The sequence below is a fragment of the Amblyomma mixtum genome, chromosome 10, assembly GCF_055824585.1.
Source record: "Amblyomma mixtum isolate Tamu chromosome 10, ASM5582458v1, whole genome shotgun sequence".
In the NCBI taxonomy this organism is placed as follows: Eukaryota; Metazoa; Arthropoda; class Arachnida; order Ixodida; family Ixodidae; genus Amblyomma; species Amblyomma mixtum.
In genome coordinates, this window is record NC_143021.1 from 65,132,048 (window position 1) to 65,154,045 (window position 21,998).

At 49.1% G+C, this 21,998-nt stretch overlaps 1 protein-coding gene across 2 annotated transcripts in view; it reads left to right on the forward strand.

Moving 5' to 3' along the window:
• The window catches only part of LOC149325978 (solute carrier family 22 member 6-A-like), a 131,503-nt gene extending 117,234 nt beyond the window's left edge, over nt 1-14,269 (forward strand). For both annotated transcript variants that reach the window (XM_089562356.1, XM_089562355.1), the window contains exon 11: nt 14,103-14,269. In XM_089562356.1, the coding sequence (XP_089418482.1) occupies nt 14,103-14,151 (49 nt within the window). In that variant the 3' untranslated portion in view covers nt 14,152-14,269. The remainder of the gene's footprint in view (nt 1-14,102) is intronic.
• Nucleotides 14,270-21,998: the final 7,729 nt, after the last annotated feature.

Genomic DNA, 21,998 nt, shown 5'->3' on the forward strand with positions numbered 1-21,998 from the left:
AGCCATCTGGACCTGTAGGTAACCTTTGGAGGCATCTAGCGTGGAAAAATACCGCGCGCTGGCCAGGTTTCCTACGATTGAGCTGATCGTCGGGAGCGGATAGGCATCCTTGCGAGTCAGCGCATTTAGACGGCGATAATCCACACACAAACGGTGGCTGCCATCTTTCTTAGGCACCAACACCACCGGAGACGCCCAGGCGCTGGACGAGCGGCGGATAATGTCCGCCGACAGCATCTCATCCAGCAACCCATCAATCACCTGCCTTTTCGCAAGGCTGACGGGTCTAGGGTTGCACTTCAAAGGAAGCGCGTCTCCAGTGTGGATCTTGTGGCTCACTAAAGTGGTACAGCCAGGTTGATCCGTGAAGAGCTCATCGTACTGACGCAATAGCGCTGTCAAACGAGCCTTCTGTGTGTCATCCAATGTTACCGCACAGGCGGCCAGCGGATGTGGTGCCTGGTCGTGCCGCGCCGCTCGGTCCCAAAGGGGAGGCAGAACGACGGAACGCTCGACACAAGGGCGTGGCGTGGCCCTGTCCGCTGAGCGTGGCACTCTTCGAACGCCTTCACTGCGCAGGCAGATACTGACGCCGGTGGGCTAATGAACGGCTTAAGCTGGGAAAATGGTCCGTCGCGATAGCCGCCATTCGCAATGTCCACCACGATCCCGGTTTTCAGGAGAAAGTCCCGTCCGAGAATCATGGGCACACTGAGCCCTGGGAGATGGATGAAACGCGTGCGTCTCGTCCGCTCTCCCCACCTGACAGTCAGCCTCGCGGCGCCAGCCGAATGGGCTACGCCTTTCGCAAGGTTGAATGCCGTCCGGCAGTCCCGCAAGCGCACAGAGTGCTTTTGCAAGTGGGACAACACCTCTTCACCGAACAAGGAAGCGCTGGCTCCCGTATCCAGTAACGCCGAAAATTCGCGGCCAGCAATGGTAACCGGAATAAACGGCGCGTGCGCATTAGCAAGGCAGCTTGCTCTGTACGCAGAGGGAATTAGCAGAGATTGGGCCGGCGGTCCCTTTACGACCGACCCCCGCTGCCGTTTCCCTGCCTCGCAAGAGGCCTGGCTACGGTGCATTCTCTTGCTAAGTGGCCCCTCTCTTGGCAGCGGAAACAACGCACACTGCCGCGAGCTTGGTCGCGGGACAATGGCGCCTCTCCCTGCCTGGGTCCGCCCGCTGCACGACCAAAGGGTCGGCCGAGTCGGGTTTCCCCCTCCGCTGTGCGTTGGAGCGCTTGGCGCCCCTCAGCACGCGCTTCAGAAAACGGTGCAGCGCAGGCTGCTCGTCTCCCGTACGAGTAGGGATCGAGAGCTCTCTCGCTCAACTCCCATGCCTCGTTTTGCCCGCTAACAGCTGCAAAGGCAGGTTGTGCGGGTGGTCGCCGGTTGGGTAAGGGCAAGGCCCCTCTCCATGCACAGCGTGGCTCAAGGGCCTCGCTTGCCGGCGGTGGCGGACGATAGGCGCGCGCGGCGAGAATGTCGCCTTGAATGCGCTTTGCCTCGGCGGCCAGCTCCTCCAAATCTCGGAATCGGCCGCCGCGCAGGTAAGCCGAAAAGGTCGGATGTGCCTGCCTGATCGTCCTTTCGACACGCTCCTCGTTCGAGGCTCTGGGCTCGGCGATTGAGAAAAGGTCTTCCATCGCACGAACATACTCTTGCAGCGACTCATCCGGAGCCTGAGTACGGAGCTCCAGCTCTCGCCGCATCCTACGCTCGTAGTCAGCGGGCAGGAATTCGCGCAGGAATGCTGCACGGAACTCCTCGAGAGTCGCTGCCCGGTGGCCGGAAAGCCGATGCCACCGAGCTGCCGTGTCAGTCAGCGCTGCGGGGATGATGTGTGCAAGCACCACCTGCTCAGTGAGACCCATAGTTCTCTGATAATGGGTGAGGGACTCAAGGAAATCCCGGGCACTGAGTAGGTCATCATACCCGCGGTATGTTGGCATGGGCAACTTGACCGCGGGGTGAGACAACTTCGGCGTGGCCAAAAGTGTCCCAACAGCCCCTGACAACGACTGGATCATCTGGGCAGCACTGGCTAGCAGCGCCTGCGCCCCGGCCTCAGTGGAGGTTTGGGCGGGCTGCACGAACGAGGGAGGCAAGGCTCCTAGTTCGTTGAGCGGCGCGGTTTCCGCAGGGAACCGGGCCAGCGCCTCGCCGTTCCCAGAGCAGAATTGACTGCTCGCGGGGCACGGCTGCTGCTGTTCGAAACTGCCGGTTGCGGCACCGTGACACGAACTGCTTTCGCACTGGGCGGAAAGCGTGCACAGCTGAGGCATGTGACCAGCGGATGCACCGCAGGGTGCTTCCGATACAGCTCCAATGGGAGCCGCGTGGTCGACATTTTGGGTTGCGGCGCCGTAAACCCCAACGGGGGCCGCGGCCAACCACGGTGTCTGGCTATTCGAAGGAACAGCAGCCAGCGAATCAAACGACGCTACAACTCCGTAGGGAGCCGACATGTAGCTACCGAGTGCCCCGCTGGGGGTAGACATGGTGCGCAAGCGTGATCGGCAAGGCGACCTGCTCGGCTAATGTGTCATCAAAGGCGTAAGCGCCAATGACTTATCACGTTGGGCGCCAGTTGTGGGTTTCTAAGTGGACACAGGCCACCACCCACCGCGGGTTCGAGCTTCGCGCGAGCCAAGGGCCCCGATCAGCCGTCACCACACACACACTGGGACACCGATGCAGTGCACTCAGCCTCCGCTGGGAGGAGAGCGATTCGCCGCAAAGAAATAGGCCTCCAAGTTCACAAAGGAGACGTTTATTCACATCGTCCTCCAGCTGATACACACACACTCAATAGTCACCCCGTCCCGGGGGCGCGCGAGGAGCAAGGCTCCGCTGCGCGCACGAAGCGACTCGAGTAATGCGCACCGCTAGCACGCCGCTGCAGGAGAATGTCCCCGCGGCAGTGCTGTGATCTCTCTCTCGTGTCGACCGTTGGGCCGGTTGCGAGAGAGAGTGGGCATTCAACGCAAGGTACGCCTGTCAGAGGTCGCTGGACCCCGCTGGACAGGCTCGAGCCGCTGCAGGTCAGAGGACACGTGCGGGCGAGCTCGAGTAAGCACTGGTCCGAACGGCAAAGGCCGGCACGAACAAACAGTAACGTACGCACCTTACGCTGTCTCGGAGGGATCTCTCTCTCTCTGGGCCCCGCTCGGACGGTCGCGCGGCGCGCGGCCGCCCAAAGCGGGGTCCCGAATTCCCGCCAAAAGGCGCCAATGGCAAAGGCCCTTGGGGAGCCGGGGCGGAGCTGTGGCTAAATGACAGTGATTAGTCACCCAGCCGCCTCTCCACCGCCTGAGGCGGGAGCAAGGGAAAGAGGAGAAACAACGCGGGAGGCCGGCTAGCCGCGCAAAGGCGACGGCTAAAGCCAGGATTCCCACAACCTCTTATTAAGCCTAATTACGATAGCTGCCACTCTCTCGTTAATACTGTAAAACTCCTCGATGTTGCCAGCTATATCCTGATTAATGAAGAATCCCACACCTAGTTCTCGCCTATCTGCTAATCCACGATTAGCAGATAGTAACGAAGGAGGAAGTAAAGAAAGCCTTAGGAGCAATGCAAAGAGGGAAAGCAGCTGGTGAGGATCAGGTAACAGCAGATTTGTTGAAGGACGGAGGAATGATTGTGCTACAAAAACTAGCCACCCTGTATACGCAATGCCTAGTGACCTCGAGAGTACCAGAAGCTTGGAAGAACTTCTCTCACAAGAAAGGAGACATCAAGGACTTGAAGAATTACAGACCAATCAGCTTATTGTCCGTTGCCTACAAGGTATTTACTAAGGTAATCACTAATAGAGTCAGGACAACTTTGGACTTTAGTCAACCAAATGATCAGGCAGGCTTTCGTAAAGGATACTCGACAATAGATCACATTCACACTATCAATCAGGTGACAGAGAAATGCGCAGAATATAACCAACCCCTATATATAGCCTTCATTGATTACGAGAAAGCATTTGACTCAGTGGAAACCTCAGCTGTCATGCAGGCATTACGGAATCAGGGTGTAGAAGAGCGCTATGTGAAAATATTGGAAGATATTTATAACGATTGCACAGCTACTTTAGTTCTCCATAAAGTCAGCAATAAAATTCCAATACGGAAAGGTGTCAGGCAGGGAGACACGATCTCGCCAATGCTCTTCACTGCCTGCTTACAGGAGGTATTCCGGGCTCTGGAACGGGAACAGTTGGGAATAAGAGTTAATGGAGAATACCTGAGCAATTTGCGATTCGCTGATGACATTGCCTTGCTAAGCCACTCAGGACAAGAACTGCAAAGCATGGTCAATCAGTTAGACAGGCAGAGCAGAACAGTGGGGCTAAGAATTAACATGCAGAAAACCAAAGTAATGTTCAACAGCCTAGCAAGGGAACAGCAGTTCGCCATTGGTAGCGAGGTGCTGGAAGTAGTAAGAGAATATGTCTACTTAGGGCAGGTAGTGACCGCAGATCCGGATCATGAGAGGGAAATAACTAGAAGAATAAGAATGGTGTGGAGCGCATATGGTAGGTTCTCTCAGATCATGAATAGTAGCTTACCAATATCCCTGAAGAGAAAAGTATACAACACCTGTATCCTACCGGTACTCACCTATGGGGCAGAAATGTGGAGGCTAACAAAGAGGGTTCAGCTTAAGTTAAGAACAACGCATCGAGCTATGGAAAGGAAAATGATAGGTGTAACGTTAAGAGATCGAAAGCGGGCAGAGTGGGTGAGGGAACAAACGCGGGTTAATGACATCTTAGTTGAAATCAAGAGGAAGAAATGGGCTTGGGCAGGGCATGTAATGCGAAGGCAAGATAACCGCTGGTCCTTAAGGGTAACGGAGTGGATTCCAAGAGAAAGCAAACGTAGCAGGGGACGGCAGAAAGTTAGGTGGGCGGATGAGATTAAGAAGTTTGCGGGGATACAGTGGCGGCAACTGACAAAGGACAGGGTTAATTGGAGAGACATGGGAGAGGCCTTTGCCCTGCAGTGGGTGTAGTCAGGCTGATGATGATGATGATGATGATGACAGATATTGGACGTTTCGAGCATACCAGCTACGTATAAGCAGACGTATAAGCGCAGACGCGTACCGGTTTACCGGACGCCTCCTACGCACGGGCAGTGAGACGGGTGAAGCCGGGAGGGGCCATTGCGCATGCGCAGCCGGCGCCTGGTAAACCGGTATGCGTCTGCGCTTATACGTCTCCGGTATGCTAAAAACGTCTAATAGGCACATTTAGCATAGCGGATACCTACCAGGAAGACGCATAGCGATTTGCGGACGCCTCCTGTGCTACGCTTTGTGGCAGGTGTGCGGCGGTCCGCAAACACGCTGGTCCGTGTTTAAAGCAGGCATTTTTTAATCCAGTCTCCGTCAGCACTAATGCGGTTCCGCTGTGCTGACACTGTTCAATTCTTTAGAGCCCTGCGTGCTCGAGCATATATGGTGCATTATTATTTTTATAAAACGAATCGGCTGAGCTCTTTAGAATGTGCCGCGAAAAAGCATTTATTTTAGAGAGAATCATAAATTGAGATAGGCTCTATTTTTCAGACAGAAAAAATTGCGCAAGTAAATTTGGTACCCAGACTACTACAACACGAAATCAAGCTAGCTCTTACCACACACACTTATAACAGCGACGAGTATTTTGTTGATTTGTACAGAACATATTAGCTGGAAGCCGAGTAGAAAAAAATAAAACATTTAATTCTTGTGACTGAAAAATAAAAAAAAACACGCAGGTCGTTGTATTTCACTAATATGAAATAGGGAAACATAAAACAACTTTCTCTGTGAATCCACAAAGGACCATTACAGTGTCAGCTCATTGTTTTCTCGGTTACTACTGGATAAAGTATAGAGAAAACATGGCCCCAGTGAAAGCCTAATGCTGTCTGAACTCCGAATGAAGTGAGATAACTATTGTATCGCAGCACGAGGGAAAAGGGCGCGAAACTGAGAAGTCACCGGGCACAGAGCCCAACCTCCAGTAACGGCGAATAACAAAAAGAGAGCGCTTATTTGCGGTACGCGGCTTATATACCCTCGGCTAGGAGGCACACAATGTTAGTTGCACAGTACTGAGTTCAACAGGTTGCCAACACGCAGCAACGAAAAAGCTGCACATGAACACATAAGAACACCACATCATGCCCTTCGCAAAAAAAATGACTAGTCACACACAGAAGTCCCGGAAACGTGACGGCATCCGTCTGTGCCTAGTCGAAGGTGCTCTTGATCTCACTATAGAAAGACTGTCGTTTTCAGGGGGTTGAAATGAACCTGAAGCACCAGGCGGTGACCTCGAAAGTGGTGTTGGAGCTTGCAGACATAGTTTCGAGTTGTCCACAGCAGCTGGGTTTGTGTCCTTCCCAGTAGGCAGCTGGCATGACGACTGCTGGTTGCTCTCGGTCAGTCATTTCTCTGGTACAGACACCGGCTTGGATGCATTCCATGTGCGACCATCCTCCAGGCGGAAAAAGCGTGGGCCTAACTGCTTTCTTATTCGCAAGGGCTTGGAGTAGGACAGCCCCGCCTTTTCCGTACGCGCTGGGTTAAGGGCTCGCACTTAACTTCCCACCCGGAGCTTCGGAGCCTTCGCCGCTCGCCTTCTGCTTTGCCCGAACACGGGCACGTAGCCGGCGCATAGCGAAGGCAGACTGTTGAAACAACTCCCTCGATGGTATGCCCACAATGTCGAGACGGGTTCTGGGCTGCCGGCGATGAAGTAGCACAGCCGGCGAGACTCACGTAGTAGCATGGGGGGTCGCCCGGTACACGGCCAAACACTCCACTACAGTCGACCTGATCCCCCGGCCTTCCAAGGCAGAAAATTGAATGAAGTCCTTCAGGCTTCTATTACACTGAACACACGCGATGTTTGATGCCCCTCTCCTTCAGAAAATTTTCAACCACTTGGGACTTAAACTGGGGTCCATTGTCCGAGACAAGTTCTTCCAGTTAGCCCTCACGGCTGAAGACACCACATAAAAAGTCGATGCGACTTCAGACGTCGCTGTATTGGTGAAGTAAACTTGTGGGCACTTGAAGTGATAATCTATGAGAGTTAATATGAACTTCGGGTTGGCCTGTTGCAAGTTCAAAGGGCCTTCAATGTCAAAAAAAAATGGCTGTGGCTTAGCTTGGTTAAGCCCAGTAATTGCGAAAGCAATATCCGTAGCTACGCCATGGTTCAGCTGGTAGTGTAGCTGGTGGTGGTGCTTGTGGTTAGACTTGTGGTGATGCATCGATTATACAATCCAATCCAATCAAATATGCTAATATGGTAGCTACTGGCCTCGCTACGCGACGGGCTGAAAGTGCAACTAATATTGCTTTCGCAATAATAGCAAACCTTTGGAATGGCAGTTCCGGAAACGCAACAGGCTGCAGGTGTGCATGAACTGGTTTTGCCGGCTTTTCAGCGGATTGGCAAACATGGCAGCTTCTCACTGCATGTTCCACCTCCCTGTCCATTTTTGACCTCCAGAATTGCTCTGGAAGCCGTTGTTTTATTTATGCCGGTGTGAGTGTCATGTGCGAACAACACTAACTCGGATGTCAAGGTTGCAGGCACAACAAGTCTCTCCTCTCTAAAGGCAATGTGTCTATCACCGACAGTTCCCCCTGCACCTCATGGTCGGGCATTAGCTCTGGGGTTAAAAGCTTTTTGGCAGGCCATCCAGATGCAATATATTCAGTCACAGTCTAAGGTTGCATCCTCAGCAGTAGCTATTTGAAGTTGTTCTTTGGTGATACAAGACAGTACCACGGACACCACTTCTTCGTCCAACTCCGGCTCAGCAGCAGACGTGAGAGGTAACCTTATGCTAATCACTTCCCTTGTGGTACACGAAGTTGTAATAAGTCTGGCAGACCACCTTGCAATTCATAGCGGCCTTCTACCGGCACCTCCCGACGACAGTAATGTCACCACGCTGATGATCCGTTCGGAGAAGGAAGCGTCGGCCCCACAAGTAAACGTGCCAATGTTCACATGCAAAGAGACATGCGAGAGCCTCTTTCTCTCCAGCGGAATACTTGGGTTCGGCAGCAGTTAATGATCGGGATGCAAAGGCTACAGTTCGCTGCTCTTTCCTAGCCCGCTGTTGCAACACAGCTCCGAGTACTGTGTCGGATGTATCGGTAGACACAACCGCTGGTGAGTCTGGATCAAGCATGTGGATGACACTGCATGGTGATAGCGCTGCTCTGACTGCATCAAAACTATGCTGCGCGGCTTCGTCCCAGACGAATGCTTGCTCCTTGGGCAAGAGTTTTCTCATTGGCTCTACAACGTCCGCATAGTGTGGCACAAAACGCAAATAATAGCCGGCGAGCCCCAAGAACGATCGTAACGCTGACTCATCTTTTGGCACCACTGCCCGAGTGACTGCTTCCACCTTTGAATGCGCAGGTGCAATGCCCTCACTGCTGACTTCATGTTCCAAAAAGGTTATTTTGTCTACGTCAAAAACATATTTTTCATTCAATGTGAGGCATATGCGTCAGAAATCCGTCTCAAAACTTCACGCAAGTTCTCGTCATGCTGGCGAGTAGTCTTCCCTCAGACTATGACATCATCAACATAACAAAGTACCCCTTGGCACCTTTCAGTATGGCTTACATCAACTTCTGAAATGCTGCAGGAGCAGATGCAAGGCCCAAGCACACTCTCCTAAACCTGAATAGGCCTTCGTGCGTCACAAATGTTGTGAGCTCACGGCTCTCAGTTGTCAGTTCCAGCTGATGGTATGCTGCTTTCAAATCCAATTCGAAAAACTAGTGGCACCTACCAGCTGATGCCGCAGTTCTTCTGTGGGGAGGAGGGGGAACCCATCTACTATGATGGCCTTGTTCACCTCTCGTAGGTCAACACAAAGGCGTAGAGTCCCATTAGGCTTCTGCACGACGACGATAGCAGACACCCATTCGTCTGAATCCACTCTATGACGCCTGACAGTTCCAGTCGGCGCAATTCATCAGACACACGTTCACGTAGTGTAAGCGGAAATCTTCACAGCTTTTCAGCTACAGGCTTTACCGAAGGACGAACTTTGACTTGGTGTACGAAACCTTTAGCTAGGCCAAGTTCACCGGAGAACAGGTGTGAAAATTCACCACTCAGGCGGCCTCGTAGCAGCGATGAAGACTGTGACTCTGTTTGCAGACAAGACAGTGTATCCCCTTCAATGCAAAGTTGTAGATTCTGTATGGCATCAAGTCCCAGAAGCGATGTACCACGCTCCACGACATAAAAAAGAACGCGGGTATGAACGTGCTTGTAAGCCACATTCGACAGAAAGCAACCCTTCACCGCAATCCGTTGCTTTGAGGAGGCTCAGAGAAATATTATTAACATTTACCTCGATGTAGATGCCTTTTCCTCGCATACCGTCAGGTCTGAGGTTGAGAACGGAAATTGCATTCGCCGCTTCAGACGTGGCCTTGCTCTCCCGGTGGACCGGAGACTCGCACTTGCGTCTTGACCGGCACCCAGATGCAAAGTGCCCGACTTTGTCGCGCTGTGGACATCTCGCCTTTCTAGCTCGGCATTCTCTTGCACTGGCACGATGATCGGTAGACCCACAGCGGTAGCACGCCGAAAAGCCACTAGTGCTCCCACGTGCAGGCTTGTCGACTGTACTCTGCAGAACCGAATCAGCTGACAGCTCCTTGAGTTCATGTCCCGTCTGTTCGATGTGTTTGCCAAGTTCCACAGCTGGGCTCAGCGTAAGGCTTGTTCCCTCGAAAAGTAGACGCTCACGTATTTGTTGTGACGTTGCACCTTCAAGTAGCTGGTCTCGTACAGCCTTCTCAATTTGGTCACCGAAGTCACAGCTTGCAGCGAGCTCGCGTAGTGCAGCGGCATACGCTTCGAAAGGCTCACCCGGCAGCTGGCGACGCTGCCGAAAGTGGTGTGGAAGTAGACGCCCGTCACCGTAGCCCGGCTGAAGCTTGAAGACGTCCGTCAGAGAAGACGTCAGAGTCCAACAGCAGCCCGGAACATTGCAGAGCGGCAGTAGTTCGCGCGGCAAGATTCTTGATGCGCAGCTGCTAACCGGACGCTGTCGCCGCGGACTGCGAAGACAGCAGGAGCGATGTAGGAACGGCTTGCGCACTGCTGCCACACTGTGCACCAGCCTCTTGCAGGGATGTCTTTCGTAGGCAACCGGGAGGCGGAAGTCCAACGCTGAATGCACTTTATCACCGGGAGAGGGCTAAATACAACGCAGCAGTTCTGCTTTCAGCCGACGAATTGGCAGCTACTTGGTCGCACGCACTGGCAGGCAGAAAGCGGTGTCCGCAGACGAAACGGCGAAGAAAGCAGGAGCGGTGTGCGATCGGCTTGCGTACTGCTGCCAAACCATTACACAATCCATTCACCAACTTTGCACAAAATACCCCTGTCCGGTGCGTATACACAGGGTTTGCGGTCACGCTCACGATCCGCATAATATTCATGTGGATACAATGACACACCTTGACACATCAGACATCCCGCCACCTTCCAATCTTCCCCCAGATCCGTTCCTGTCCCATGTTTCCGAGAATCAGGCTTTGCGTCAGCGAACACGTGCTCTAATTCCTCCGTGTTCGAACCCTCTCCCCAGTAGTCTCACTCAGGAGGAGGAGGTATCTGTGCACCGGATTCGAGCAGGAGCGGCTCTGAGTCCTTTGCGTCATCGCTGGCGTGACAACAGTTTAGAAGTGACTGAAAAGTGTCGCCATTGGCGTGCTGCGCCAGACCAGTGGGACGAAAAACGCTGTGGACTTGCCCGGCCACAGCCTCCGTGAAACGACGCTACCTAAGGAAGGCAGGCCTGCGATCGGACGTTGCAGGAGACTATCGCAAGTGGACACATGATAATCGCTTTATCGAGAAGTTTTGTCACTTTTTAAACAAGACTTGTTTACACTCCTTCTAACTTTCCCTTTCTCATTATGCCTAATGGCAAATATCTCGAATAAAAAAAAAAGACAGACTTCGGCACTCTATGCTATATGTTGTTGGTGGTGAGCCGAAAGCGTTGCTGCCGTTGATTTCTACACTAGCCATTTAATAAAAGCACCCGTCAATGTCGATCTGTACTAGTCGGCGTGATCTTACTTTGGGACAATAGTTAGGAGAAGCGCTGGCATTGTTTCGGCCCTGCAGGCGCGCTGTCGCGGACAACTGACACAACTGCCGCGCAATGTATTCCGAGCTGGCGCTTTCAACCTGACCAGCTTAATCCCCGATATCTCGCTACTGTGTTTAGCCCGAGAGTTTCTGTTAGCTTCTAGTTTGTTTTTGTTAAAGAATTGGTTCCCGAGCAACGCAGATACTTTAAAGACGGAGCGGCTGAGGTTGAAAAATACCACTTGCTTGCGAACGACGCGTGCTGGACGCAGCTAGATGTGCACACAACTGTTTCCGCATGTCTTATGGTAACCTTTACCCGCCACTGTCATGCTATGACGTGAAAAGCGCGCGGCAGCTGTGAATGTCCACCCGCGGCTCTCTTTGCCAAACAGTGCGCAATGGCACATTGCTCGATGAAACAACGCATGACAGATCACACAATAAAAAGACCTAAACGATGCTTAGGCTGCTTTTCGCACACGTTAAAGTACACTGTTCTAAGCATACTAACGTAACTGCGAAAGAAAGCTCAATTACTCCTCTCTACACGAACCGGCTATCTGCGCCATACTAAGAAAAATTGCGAAGTAAATATTAAATGCCGTGAGTGCGGCGTCATACTTTATGATAACTTCCACACAGGTTAAAAAACGGTACGAGTATGTTCTGAACAAACGAATGCATTCCTTAATCGCGAAGATGCCGGATGCCCGTGCACAACAAAGGTATTCCGGGTGGCAGTTACGTGCGCAGTTAGATCTGTGCTTTTTGTTTTTATTGCGGAGTTTTAAGCACGCAATGCTTATGTATCGGCGAATGAGCGCAACAGCTTCCCCGCTACAAGTTCCTGTGACAGCGTCGAAACCTTGACTTTGACCATTACTTCCGCGGCCCATTGTCTACTGCGACATTTATCTGCGAGAAAGTTATCGAGTATCGTTTAATTTTCCTTTTTATGCTAACATGCACATCTCACAGTGACAGAGATGTTGCTTCTGCGGCGCGCGAGCATGATGCAGCCGCGCAATGCCGCCGGCATCGCTGCGGTAGGAACTAGCCGAAGAAACCGGTTTGGCCTATCATACGAAAGGCGCTACTGCAGTCAGCGCGAGCGCATTTTCGTCGCATCGCGGCGTGAACAACGCATCGCGGCTTGAACAAGGAGTCGCGCGCTGAACTGACGTGAGCGAGCGTAGCAGCCAAGGGCGGCATCACTGGGCGCATTTGTTTTTCAGTCCCGGACTGTCCGGGACTACTTGCGGACTCGAGTCCGGTATTTGTTTTTCTCGGGCAGCCCGAAAGCTCCGCCTACCTGCCTGCATCGCCATAGCAACGCGTTCGTTTTTAGCCTATGGCAGTCCGCGGGCTGCTTGGGGATGCTGAGAAGGCAGCAGACGATAGCTGCTCGCCGCGCTGGCAGCCATATTGAGTTAGACTCCATGTGCATTTTGAGTATTTTTCATGTTCCTGGAGGTCGATATCATGCGTAAAACCTTCACATGAGCTCCGTAGCTGCTCTCTGAGCCATCGCAATACTTTTTATTCTTGCATCTTCGTTTATTTTCTTGAAATCCACCGCACACGGACGCGCGTTCGAAGCTGCGAGCGCGTATTGTTTGCTCGTGTCGTCAAGAGGTTCTCGTTCGCTTGTTTTGCGACATGCTGTCTGTACGCTTACCTGAAAGCATCGCAGGTGAACCACTCGTATACTGGAGCAGCTATAGAGCTTGTTGTCAACATTTTTGCTAAGGCTTTCGTCTATCTGCCTATCCGCAACGAGTTGGGCTACTTTTTGCGAACTTCGCCGCAAGCAGTAGCGGCGAGCATACCTCCGAAGCTGAGTTCTGTAATGCACCTACGCTAAGCTGGCAGTACAGTCTTTAAATCGACTGAGTATCATGATCGAGCGCAGGGCGTTGCTTCGGCGTCGTGGTGGCCGTGGCTTGCATCGTCTGCTAGCAGATGACAGCGTCCTTGTACGGTAACCGAGGGGGAGCCCGGCTCTGGCGGCGAGTTCGAAAGCAGCCTATGGCAAGTAGGTCATGTGACCATGACGCTTTTCCTGTCCGAGCGGAAGCCGAGACCTGCCAGCAAGTAGTCCGGGACTGGAAAAACAAATGCGGCCACTGCAAGGTCGAAGGGGAGAGGTCGCCATCCAGCTCCAGTGTTGTAACCGCGTTTGCATCCGCATGCCTGGAAAATGTATCCGAGGGGCTGGGCCCGCCACGCTTTCCCTCGTTATTTATCTTATCACCGCAAAGCGCTGAGTACGTTTGTGGTGCGCGTTGCGACGGTGCAAAAAATGTCTTACAATTTAAAAACAGTCATTCAACCAGAGAGGCAATTTTGTCGAAATGTTCAGATTTCAGATAGGTAACCGGAACACGATAGTTGTGAAAAGGCGAATCAGTTATAATTCCTTTTGAGAGTCATTATTCGCATAATATATACTCTGACCTATGAGGCAGACACGTGGAGGCTAACGGAAAGCATAAAACTTAAGGATAGCGCGGCGAGCTATTGAAAGAAAAATGATAGGTGTAATATTAAGAGACAGGAAGAGGGCAGAGTGGGTGAGGGAACAAACGCGGGTTAATGACATCCTAGTCGAAGTCAAGACGAAGGAATGGGCTGGGCATGTGATGGGAAGGCAAGATTACCGCTGGACCTTAACGGTAACGGAGTGGATTCCAAGGGAAAGGAACGGTAGTAGGGGACGGTAGAAAGTTAAGTGACGTAGCTGATGCTGCTCCGCACTCAAGCTTGAGCTTTGTCTATGGATGCAACTCACTCACGATGAGGGTGCTCTCAAGGCCGGCAGAGAGGCGCTACTACGGCTGCGGAACCTCAGAAAAATACACAGTAACAGGCACTAGGATAGTTCTCGTGGTGGCAGGGCCTATTTCAGCAAAAGCGCTGCATGATCTTGTGCGCGTGCTGATCGTGTTTTCTTGCAGGTCGCGCCGCTCTGGGGACGCTGCAAGTGCCATGCATTCCGACAAGTGACCAGCTGACCTTCAGCAACCGGACGTGTAGATATTCGTCGCCAGTGCAAGCTATTGAAAAGCTCTAATCGACATCGCTAAGGTTGAAAAATGAACAGTTATATAAAATGTCACCCCCAAAACAAGTTTCTTTTTTATCTGCCACCGTTTACCACGTTGGACATATAAAAATGCCCACAACGGATTCTTTTTGGCAGTGCCCTCGAGGCATGCTTCATTGAACAATGCACAATGAACAATTGTTGGGCAAGTCTGGCGTTCCTTTTAGCAAAGGACTGCGCCACACTGTGCTCTAGGTGTCCACGTTTGTGTTGGGCAGTCCTTTGCAATGCACGATTCATTGCGCTAGAGTACCAGTAAGGAGCTTGCGTGAAATGAAATTCATTTGCTGTGCGGCTATAAAAGTAACCTGCAGAGACGTGCAACCTGAAGCACACAGCTGCGAGCCACACCCACGCGAAGTTTATAATGCGGTTCGCTGTAGCTCGGGAGACCCCACTCGCTGCTTTACTGTGGAGTCCCGTTTTTACAGAGAATGTGATTTTTATATTATTCCATTGCTGGTTGTTGTCGCTTCGCATGCATCTTTACTGCTGGAATTTTTTATTGGTTTATAGTCTCTCAAAGATTCTGTTTGCAAATGTTTGGTTGTGACCGAGATGCTGCTTAATCACGGAGCAAGCAGAAAAAGTAACATTAGAAGTGTCCCGAAAATGCTTGGCTGGGGAACGGAACACTGAGTTCTTACTAACAACGAGGTGCACTGGAATGCCTAAGGTTTTATCCAGTAACGGCTCTGTGCTGGGATTTAATTCATAGATTTATGTGCGAAATATAAAATCCATTGTAGGGCCCGAGCAAATTAAGCCAACAATAGCAGCCTAGACGCAGTTCCGCATTAATAGCAAAGTCGTGGCGCAAAGGTCTTCAGTAAGGGCATGAGCAGAGAAGTGGAAAAAATATGCACGCAAAAAACACCCAATCAGAAGACAAGCTTGTTCTCTTTGCAAACCTGTCGGGGCTATTTCTTCTAGAACACTGTCAGCGGTGATCGCCTGCTTCGTCTGTCCATAGCAAAAAAGTTAAGCTCCGCCTTAAGAGTGAAACGTGATCGCGTTCCTCGTGATCCGGCACATCAGGTTTCAGAGAAAGCGCAGGCACAGAAGAAAGCCCCGCACTAGTAGACGCTACCGGCTCCATCACAACATGGGCCTCATGAGCAAGAAAGCGCCCGCTCTTTATGCCATCCTCATGGCGGCATCACTCCGAGCTGCTTCTAGACGCCCCCGTGCGCAAGCGAGACTTTGTTTCTACTCTACTTCCTGAAGGCCAAACGGCGGCGTCACACAGCCCTTCTGGTGGCCTCCGCGAGAAATGGAGCTTGCGCAAGGTTGTGAAGCGAAAACCATCACTAGGCTAGTCAACACCGGGTCTGGCGTGCACCGTGATCAATTATAGCCACAGCTGCGGATGCGCGAGTTCGCCGCGTGACGTCACTGGTGAGGCGCAGGTGGTCGGTGGAGCCGCGCTCGGGGGCGGCTCCGCCGGTCGAGCTTCGCCGTCGTCCGCGCGCTCTGCGCGTGTTTACCGAGTGTGCATCGGCGCGCGCTCGCCTTCCTCGTATGACGCTACTTGCAGCTGCGTGTTTACCACAGTTACTGCGCATGCAGAAGGAGGGCTAATGACGCGCTTGCCTACACCGTTATCGGGGTGCTCCCAGTGCATTATGCGCGAACTTCGACAGCCATGACGTCAAACAAAGCATAACTGCAGCCTTTCGCTTGTTTATCCAGGCTTAACCAGAGCTAAGCCACTGCCAATTTTTTTTCGCTCACGAACAGTGCGACGGAGTAGGGGCAATAATATGGCTCGTTCAAATTTGGGCATCGGCAGTGACAGCGAGCGAAATCTGCCACCGCCGAAATGCTGCCTCTTTCACACATCCCGGCAACCACGTCGCCGCTCATTGTCTACGTGTCTGCTCGCGGCGTGCATAGATAGGGTAAGAGGTGAGATAAACGACGCTCTATATGCACCATAAGCGTTGTGGGGTGGGATGTAAAGTTTCACTGACTGATGACGAGGTTTTCCTAACATGTGCAGAATGTAAATCTTGTTACCACATTGGCACCTGCTCTGGTGTTGCCGAAAATGCCTGCAAGAAAATGTCGCAGGCCACGAAGAAAGCTTGGAAATGTCCAACCTGTAAAGCGACAAAATCTCGTTGCAGCAGCACTGAGGCAACAGTAGACCTTGCCCAAGAAATTGCAGAGATTCGCCGCATGCTTGCAGAGGTTCTCACAATCAAAGAGAAACTAGAAACACTCGAGACTATAAAAGCAACTGTGGATGACATTGAGAAATCCGTAGAATTGATGTCAACAAAATATGATGAAGTCATAGCACGTATGGAAAAACAAAGTGCAGACATATCCGGTCTTGAAAAGCGTGTGGAAAAGCTCGAGACAAAGTTAAAAGAAGGAGAAATCGAACAGCTGAAAAAGGAAGTCAACAACCTTGAACAATATTCAAGGCGTCAAAACCTTGAAATCCACGGCTTGCAGCAGCATAACAGCGAAAACCTTCTAGAAAAGCTGAACCTTTTGGCTAATGATCTCGACCTTCCGCCGCTTTTCGAGTCCGATGTAGAAGCAATACACCGCCTTCCTACAAGAAAGGACGAAAATAATGTTGACAAGGTAGCTCCAGTCCTTGTACGTTTTGCTTCACGCATTGTCAGGGACAAATGGCTTGCAAAAAAGAAAGAACTAAGGGATGCAGATTCGAAAATCTTTTTGAATGAAAACCTGACAGCCCATAACAAAAAGCTACTGTGGCTCATGAAAACTAAAGCTACCGAAAAGGAATACAAGTTTGCCTGGGTGAAAAATGGAAAACTGTTCGTGCGGCGCACCGCGCGTGATAAGATTATCAACATTACAACCATTGAAGACTTGGAGCTGATACGATAACCCATGACCAAAATGCACTTTAACAGATGGCCATTTAGAAATGATGGCTTGCTTTTCAGATCTGGATCATCCTCCAACTTTAGGCTATCACAGCACAGATTCTTTCAGGCGTTGCAAAGCTCAGAATAGCTCTAGTTTTTCCTTGTTTCATTTAAACGCTCGAAGTCTAAGAAATAAGACAGAACCTGTTGATTTACTTTTAGAAACTTTTCGTCATGAATTCGATCTCTTGGCATTTACCGAAACCTGGTTCTCAAATGAACACGACGTCTTTAATTTTGAAGGTTACAAATCTACATCAGTATTTCGAACAAAGAAACGTGGCGGAGGCGTTACGATATACATAAAAAACAATCTTAACTTTAATGTCATCACAGAATATACTGCTATAAATTCTAGTTATGAAACGATCATGATAGGATGTGTCAACACAATATTTGTTATCATGTACCGGCCTCCCAATGGAACCGTAGGTGTGTTTTTGGATTTTCTTGAAAATGTACTAGAATACTGTGCAGACATTGGCAAGCATGTTGTTTTATGTGGAGACTTAAATATTGATTTTGCCTCTCCTCAGCCTAACAAACAAAAGCTTGAAGATATCCTCCTTTGCTTCGGATGTGAAAACCTGATTCATGTACCGACTAGAGTAACAGAAATATCTGCGTCCTTACTGGACCTGTGTTTTACAAATTATGATTTGAATGACCTAGAAGCTGGAGTGTTATCATATGAAATAAGTGATCACCTGCCAATATTTTTATTTCTGAAGCACATTAAAACTAGGGAACCTCAAAATAACACCCCTAAAACCATAAAATATAGGAATTTTTGTGCAGAAAAAGTAACACTTTTTCAGAACTTACTAGCAGAAACAAGCTGGGAACAGGTATATTCTTCAGCCGATCCTGTTCTAGCGTATGATATCTTAGTCAGCGAAGTTAAAAAGCAATACGAACTTGCATTTCCTGTCGATGAATTTCGAAAAACAAAAAAGGCAAGGAAACCCTGGATAAACGCTGGCCTTGTTAGAAGAATAAAGAAACGTGACAAGATGTTCGCACTATTTATCAAAACCAGGGATCCAAATACTCTTACCCAGTTCAAAAAATTCAGAAATAAACTTAATTCTGATATCGAACGTTCGCGAGCCATGTATTACGAAAGCAAGTTCACTGAGATTTATAACAATCCCAAAAAAGTTTGGACCACCGTAAATAATTTGATGTCTAAGGGTGAGAGAAGGGACCTTACCGAATTGACAATTGAAGGTGTGCCTTGCACAGGGACCCCACTGGCAAACAAATTTAATGATCACTTTTTAGCTGCTGGGGCTCCCAATCCCAACATAGACAATAATATTCAGCATAAAACACACATGAAATCAATATTCAGGGACTCGATTTTCCTGGTTCCTACAACTTCAGAAGAAATTTGTGCCATTATACGACAGCTAAGTAATAGTAAATCTTCTGGAATAGATGATCTCAGGGTCCAACCCATAAAATCAGTAGCACAGCATGTCAGCAGTCCGCTTTCTCACATATGTAATTTATATCCTTTCTACTGGGGTGTTCCCTCATGAGCTAAAGATTGCGAAAGTGTCAGTAATTTTTAAAGGGGGAAACGAAAACGACTTAAGCAATTACCGACCAATATCGGTTTTGCCAGTCTTTTCAAAAATTATGGAGCAGGTTATTTACATTCGCTTAATAAATTTTTGTAAACAAGAAGGTATAATTGCAGAACAGCAATATGGCTTTCAGAAAGGCAAGTCCACTGAAAAAGCATTACTTAACACTAAAGATAAAATAATAAGCAACTTTGAGCAAAAATATCATACAATAGGACTTTTCCTTGACTTCAAGAAAGCGTTCGATTCCATCAAACACAATATATTGTTGCAAAAGTTATACAACTATGGAATCAGAGGAATCGCATTTGACTTAATAAAAAGTTACTTAGATAGTCGACAACAATACGTGCAGATAAACCAAGCAAAATCAGGTCTAGGAAAAATAAAATACGGGGTCCCACAAGGCTCCATCTTAGGGCCCTTACTGTTCTTGTTTTATATTAATGACATTATCGATATTCCACTTACGCCAGATATAATCCTGTATGCAGACGATACTAATGTATTTTTTTCTGGAACAGACTTAGAAATGCTTGAAAGGCAAACAAACAGCTGGCTAAGCAACCTATCACAATGGCTTAACATTAATCAATTAGCCTTGAACACTAATAAAACAAAGTACATTATTTTCCGTCCCAGAAATAAAGCCATCAGTAGAGAACCTATTATACAATTTCGTGGGGAACACCTAGAACGAGTAAACTCTCACAAATTTCTGGGGGTTATTTTTCAAGAAAATCTGAGCAGGTCTTTGCACATAGAAAAAATACGAAAAGATATTTCCAGATCAATCGGAATTATCTTTAAAGTAAAGAACTTACTACCAATGTGGTTAAAAAAACAGTTGTATTATAGTCTAGTTTTTTCTCGTTTGCAATATTGTATTCTTGTCTGGGGAACTACGACAAAAACAAACATGGAAAACCTGCTTATACTACAAAAACGAGCCATACGATTAATAGAAAACTCTCCATATAGAGCCCCCTCAGCCCCACTTTTCGCAAAACATCAGATATTAACTATCACGAATATCATGAACAAAAGAGTAGCTTTGAAAATATATGATCAAATAAAAATGGACCCGGCTGGGTTCTCGCAAACTTTCTTCTTTAGAGACCACGACCATAACCTTCGGCATATTACCTGTAGAAAAGAACTAGTGCGTACGAACTACGGTACACAAACGCTAAAGTATCGAATCGCTGATCTTCTAAATAAGTACCCGGGTATTATAGAAATCATTCACGACAGTCGTTCCATGAAAGCATTTAGCAAAAAGCTAACCCATTTCTTTTTGTGACATAGCAATGGCTTACTTTTTCTGCACATATCTGCCCTATAAAAAAAAAAAAAATCCATGTTCTATTAGAAAAGAAAACCTTACTTTGGCCGGCTTAGTTAAGCTCTTCATGCCTTTTGTTATGTTCAGGGACACCGATATTTGTATTTTATGTGCAATTCTGTGTAACAATGTTGACTGACGAGTATACTTTTTGCAGCATTTCTTAATTGTGTGCCTTAAGTGAATATGTGCTGTTTTTCTTGTTTCTTCTTTTTTTTGTTTTCGTGTATAATGTTATATGCAATGTCTCTTTGGTGTTACGGTCTGTTTTCTTTGGTTAAACCTGCCCACTGCTCAGTTGTAGAGTGTAAAGGGGGCGGACGCTTCGTCAGGCAACTTTTGATTGCCTTTTTGTTCGCCTCCTCGGCAACCAAGTGTTGTTGAAATAAATCTGAATCTGAATCTGAATCTGAAATAGGGGCGTAAATACGTCCTCCCCGATTAACCCTGGTGGCGCAGTTCAAAACAGGCGGGCCCCACCCTGTGATGGCGCGCGCTACTGAGCAAGAGCTCCGCGGCTGGGCGCCGTCTTGCACTCTGTGCTAGGGAACTGTGACTACCGGCACGTCTGGCGCTGGCGCGGCAGGGCCCTTGCCTGTGGAGGGGAAGCCGACGTAGATGGTGCTTATTTATTTTATTTTCGCATACCCTCAAGCGCCGAAGAGTAATGTGAACTAGCGGCCAAAAAAAGCACCAGAAAACAACGAGCGCTGAAAGAAGGGGCAGAAAAAAAAGGGCAAGTAACAATAGCAACAAGAAGGAGAGAAAGCGGGGCTTTTTTTTTTTCGCTGGAAGTCAGGAACAGCAGGAAAGGGCACAATGATTTCTGGATTAGTTCTAGTTTGCTGTATGCGAAATGAAGGAGGGAAAAGTGTTCCACAAAAGCAGCCTCCAAATGACGCGTATGGGCGGCACTGGAAAAAACTGGTTGCGTGAAGTCTGGTGAAGATAAATGCCGTGAAAAAGAAAAAAAAACAAGATGCAAGACCTTTCTACCAAGGGGTACGCAACTGCATGCAAGGTTGACGCGGTTACGGTTTATCTTTGTCTGCCAAACCAACTTTATTCGCTGTGCTCCAGGAGGTATAGTGCCGGGCTTTGTATTAGTAGGGGCCTTAAAGGAGTATGCTCAAAGATCTATGAATGCAGCTGGCGGTGCCGCCATCAAACCCACGACCCTTGTTTCGGCAGCCAAACGCCGCAGGGGATGGCTCCATCAAGGCAAGTGAGGCTTTCCTTTTAAATTATAGTTTAAGGACTGAAGTTAGATTACCGTCTTTAGCGCCCCATGTTTATGTGTATTGAAGTTCACAGCGGAGGCGTTTCATAGATAGGTAAGTGTAGTCACCTAGGGTCCCTAGGTGAAATTTAGTGTGAAACCGGGATAGATGATACCATTTGTATTGGGCAACAGCTTGCGCGACCTAGCCTATAATTTTCCTATTGTTATTATTTTCCTCCGTTATTTCGCTTTGAAAATGTTTAGTTTGACTATCTTTTTCCTCTAAATTCACCCCTCTCTTCATTTACTCCACCAATCTTCTAGCCTCCCTCTCCTCAATGCCACGCTTTTCGCATCCACACCTCCGTCCTCCCCAGCAAATCCAGTGCTCTGATTATGTCTGTTGCTGTTCCCTCGGGGAGAGCGGGACGAAGTTTGCGCACCTTAAAACCAAGTGCTCTATGGTCTCCCTTTCCGTTCTACAGGCAGCGCACAAAATAACCACTTTTTGAAATTTGGACCTATACGTTTTTGTACTCAGAGTCCCTGTCCTAGCCTCAAAAAGCAATGAACTGCCCCGCGAGTTATAAGATATACTTTGCGCTAATTTTCGATGCATTCTTTCCTTCCACGTTTTTCTTTCTGTTTCCTTTGCCTCCGTTTTCACACTAATATT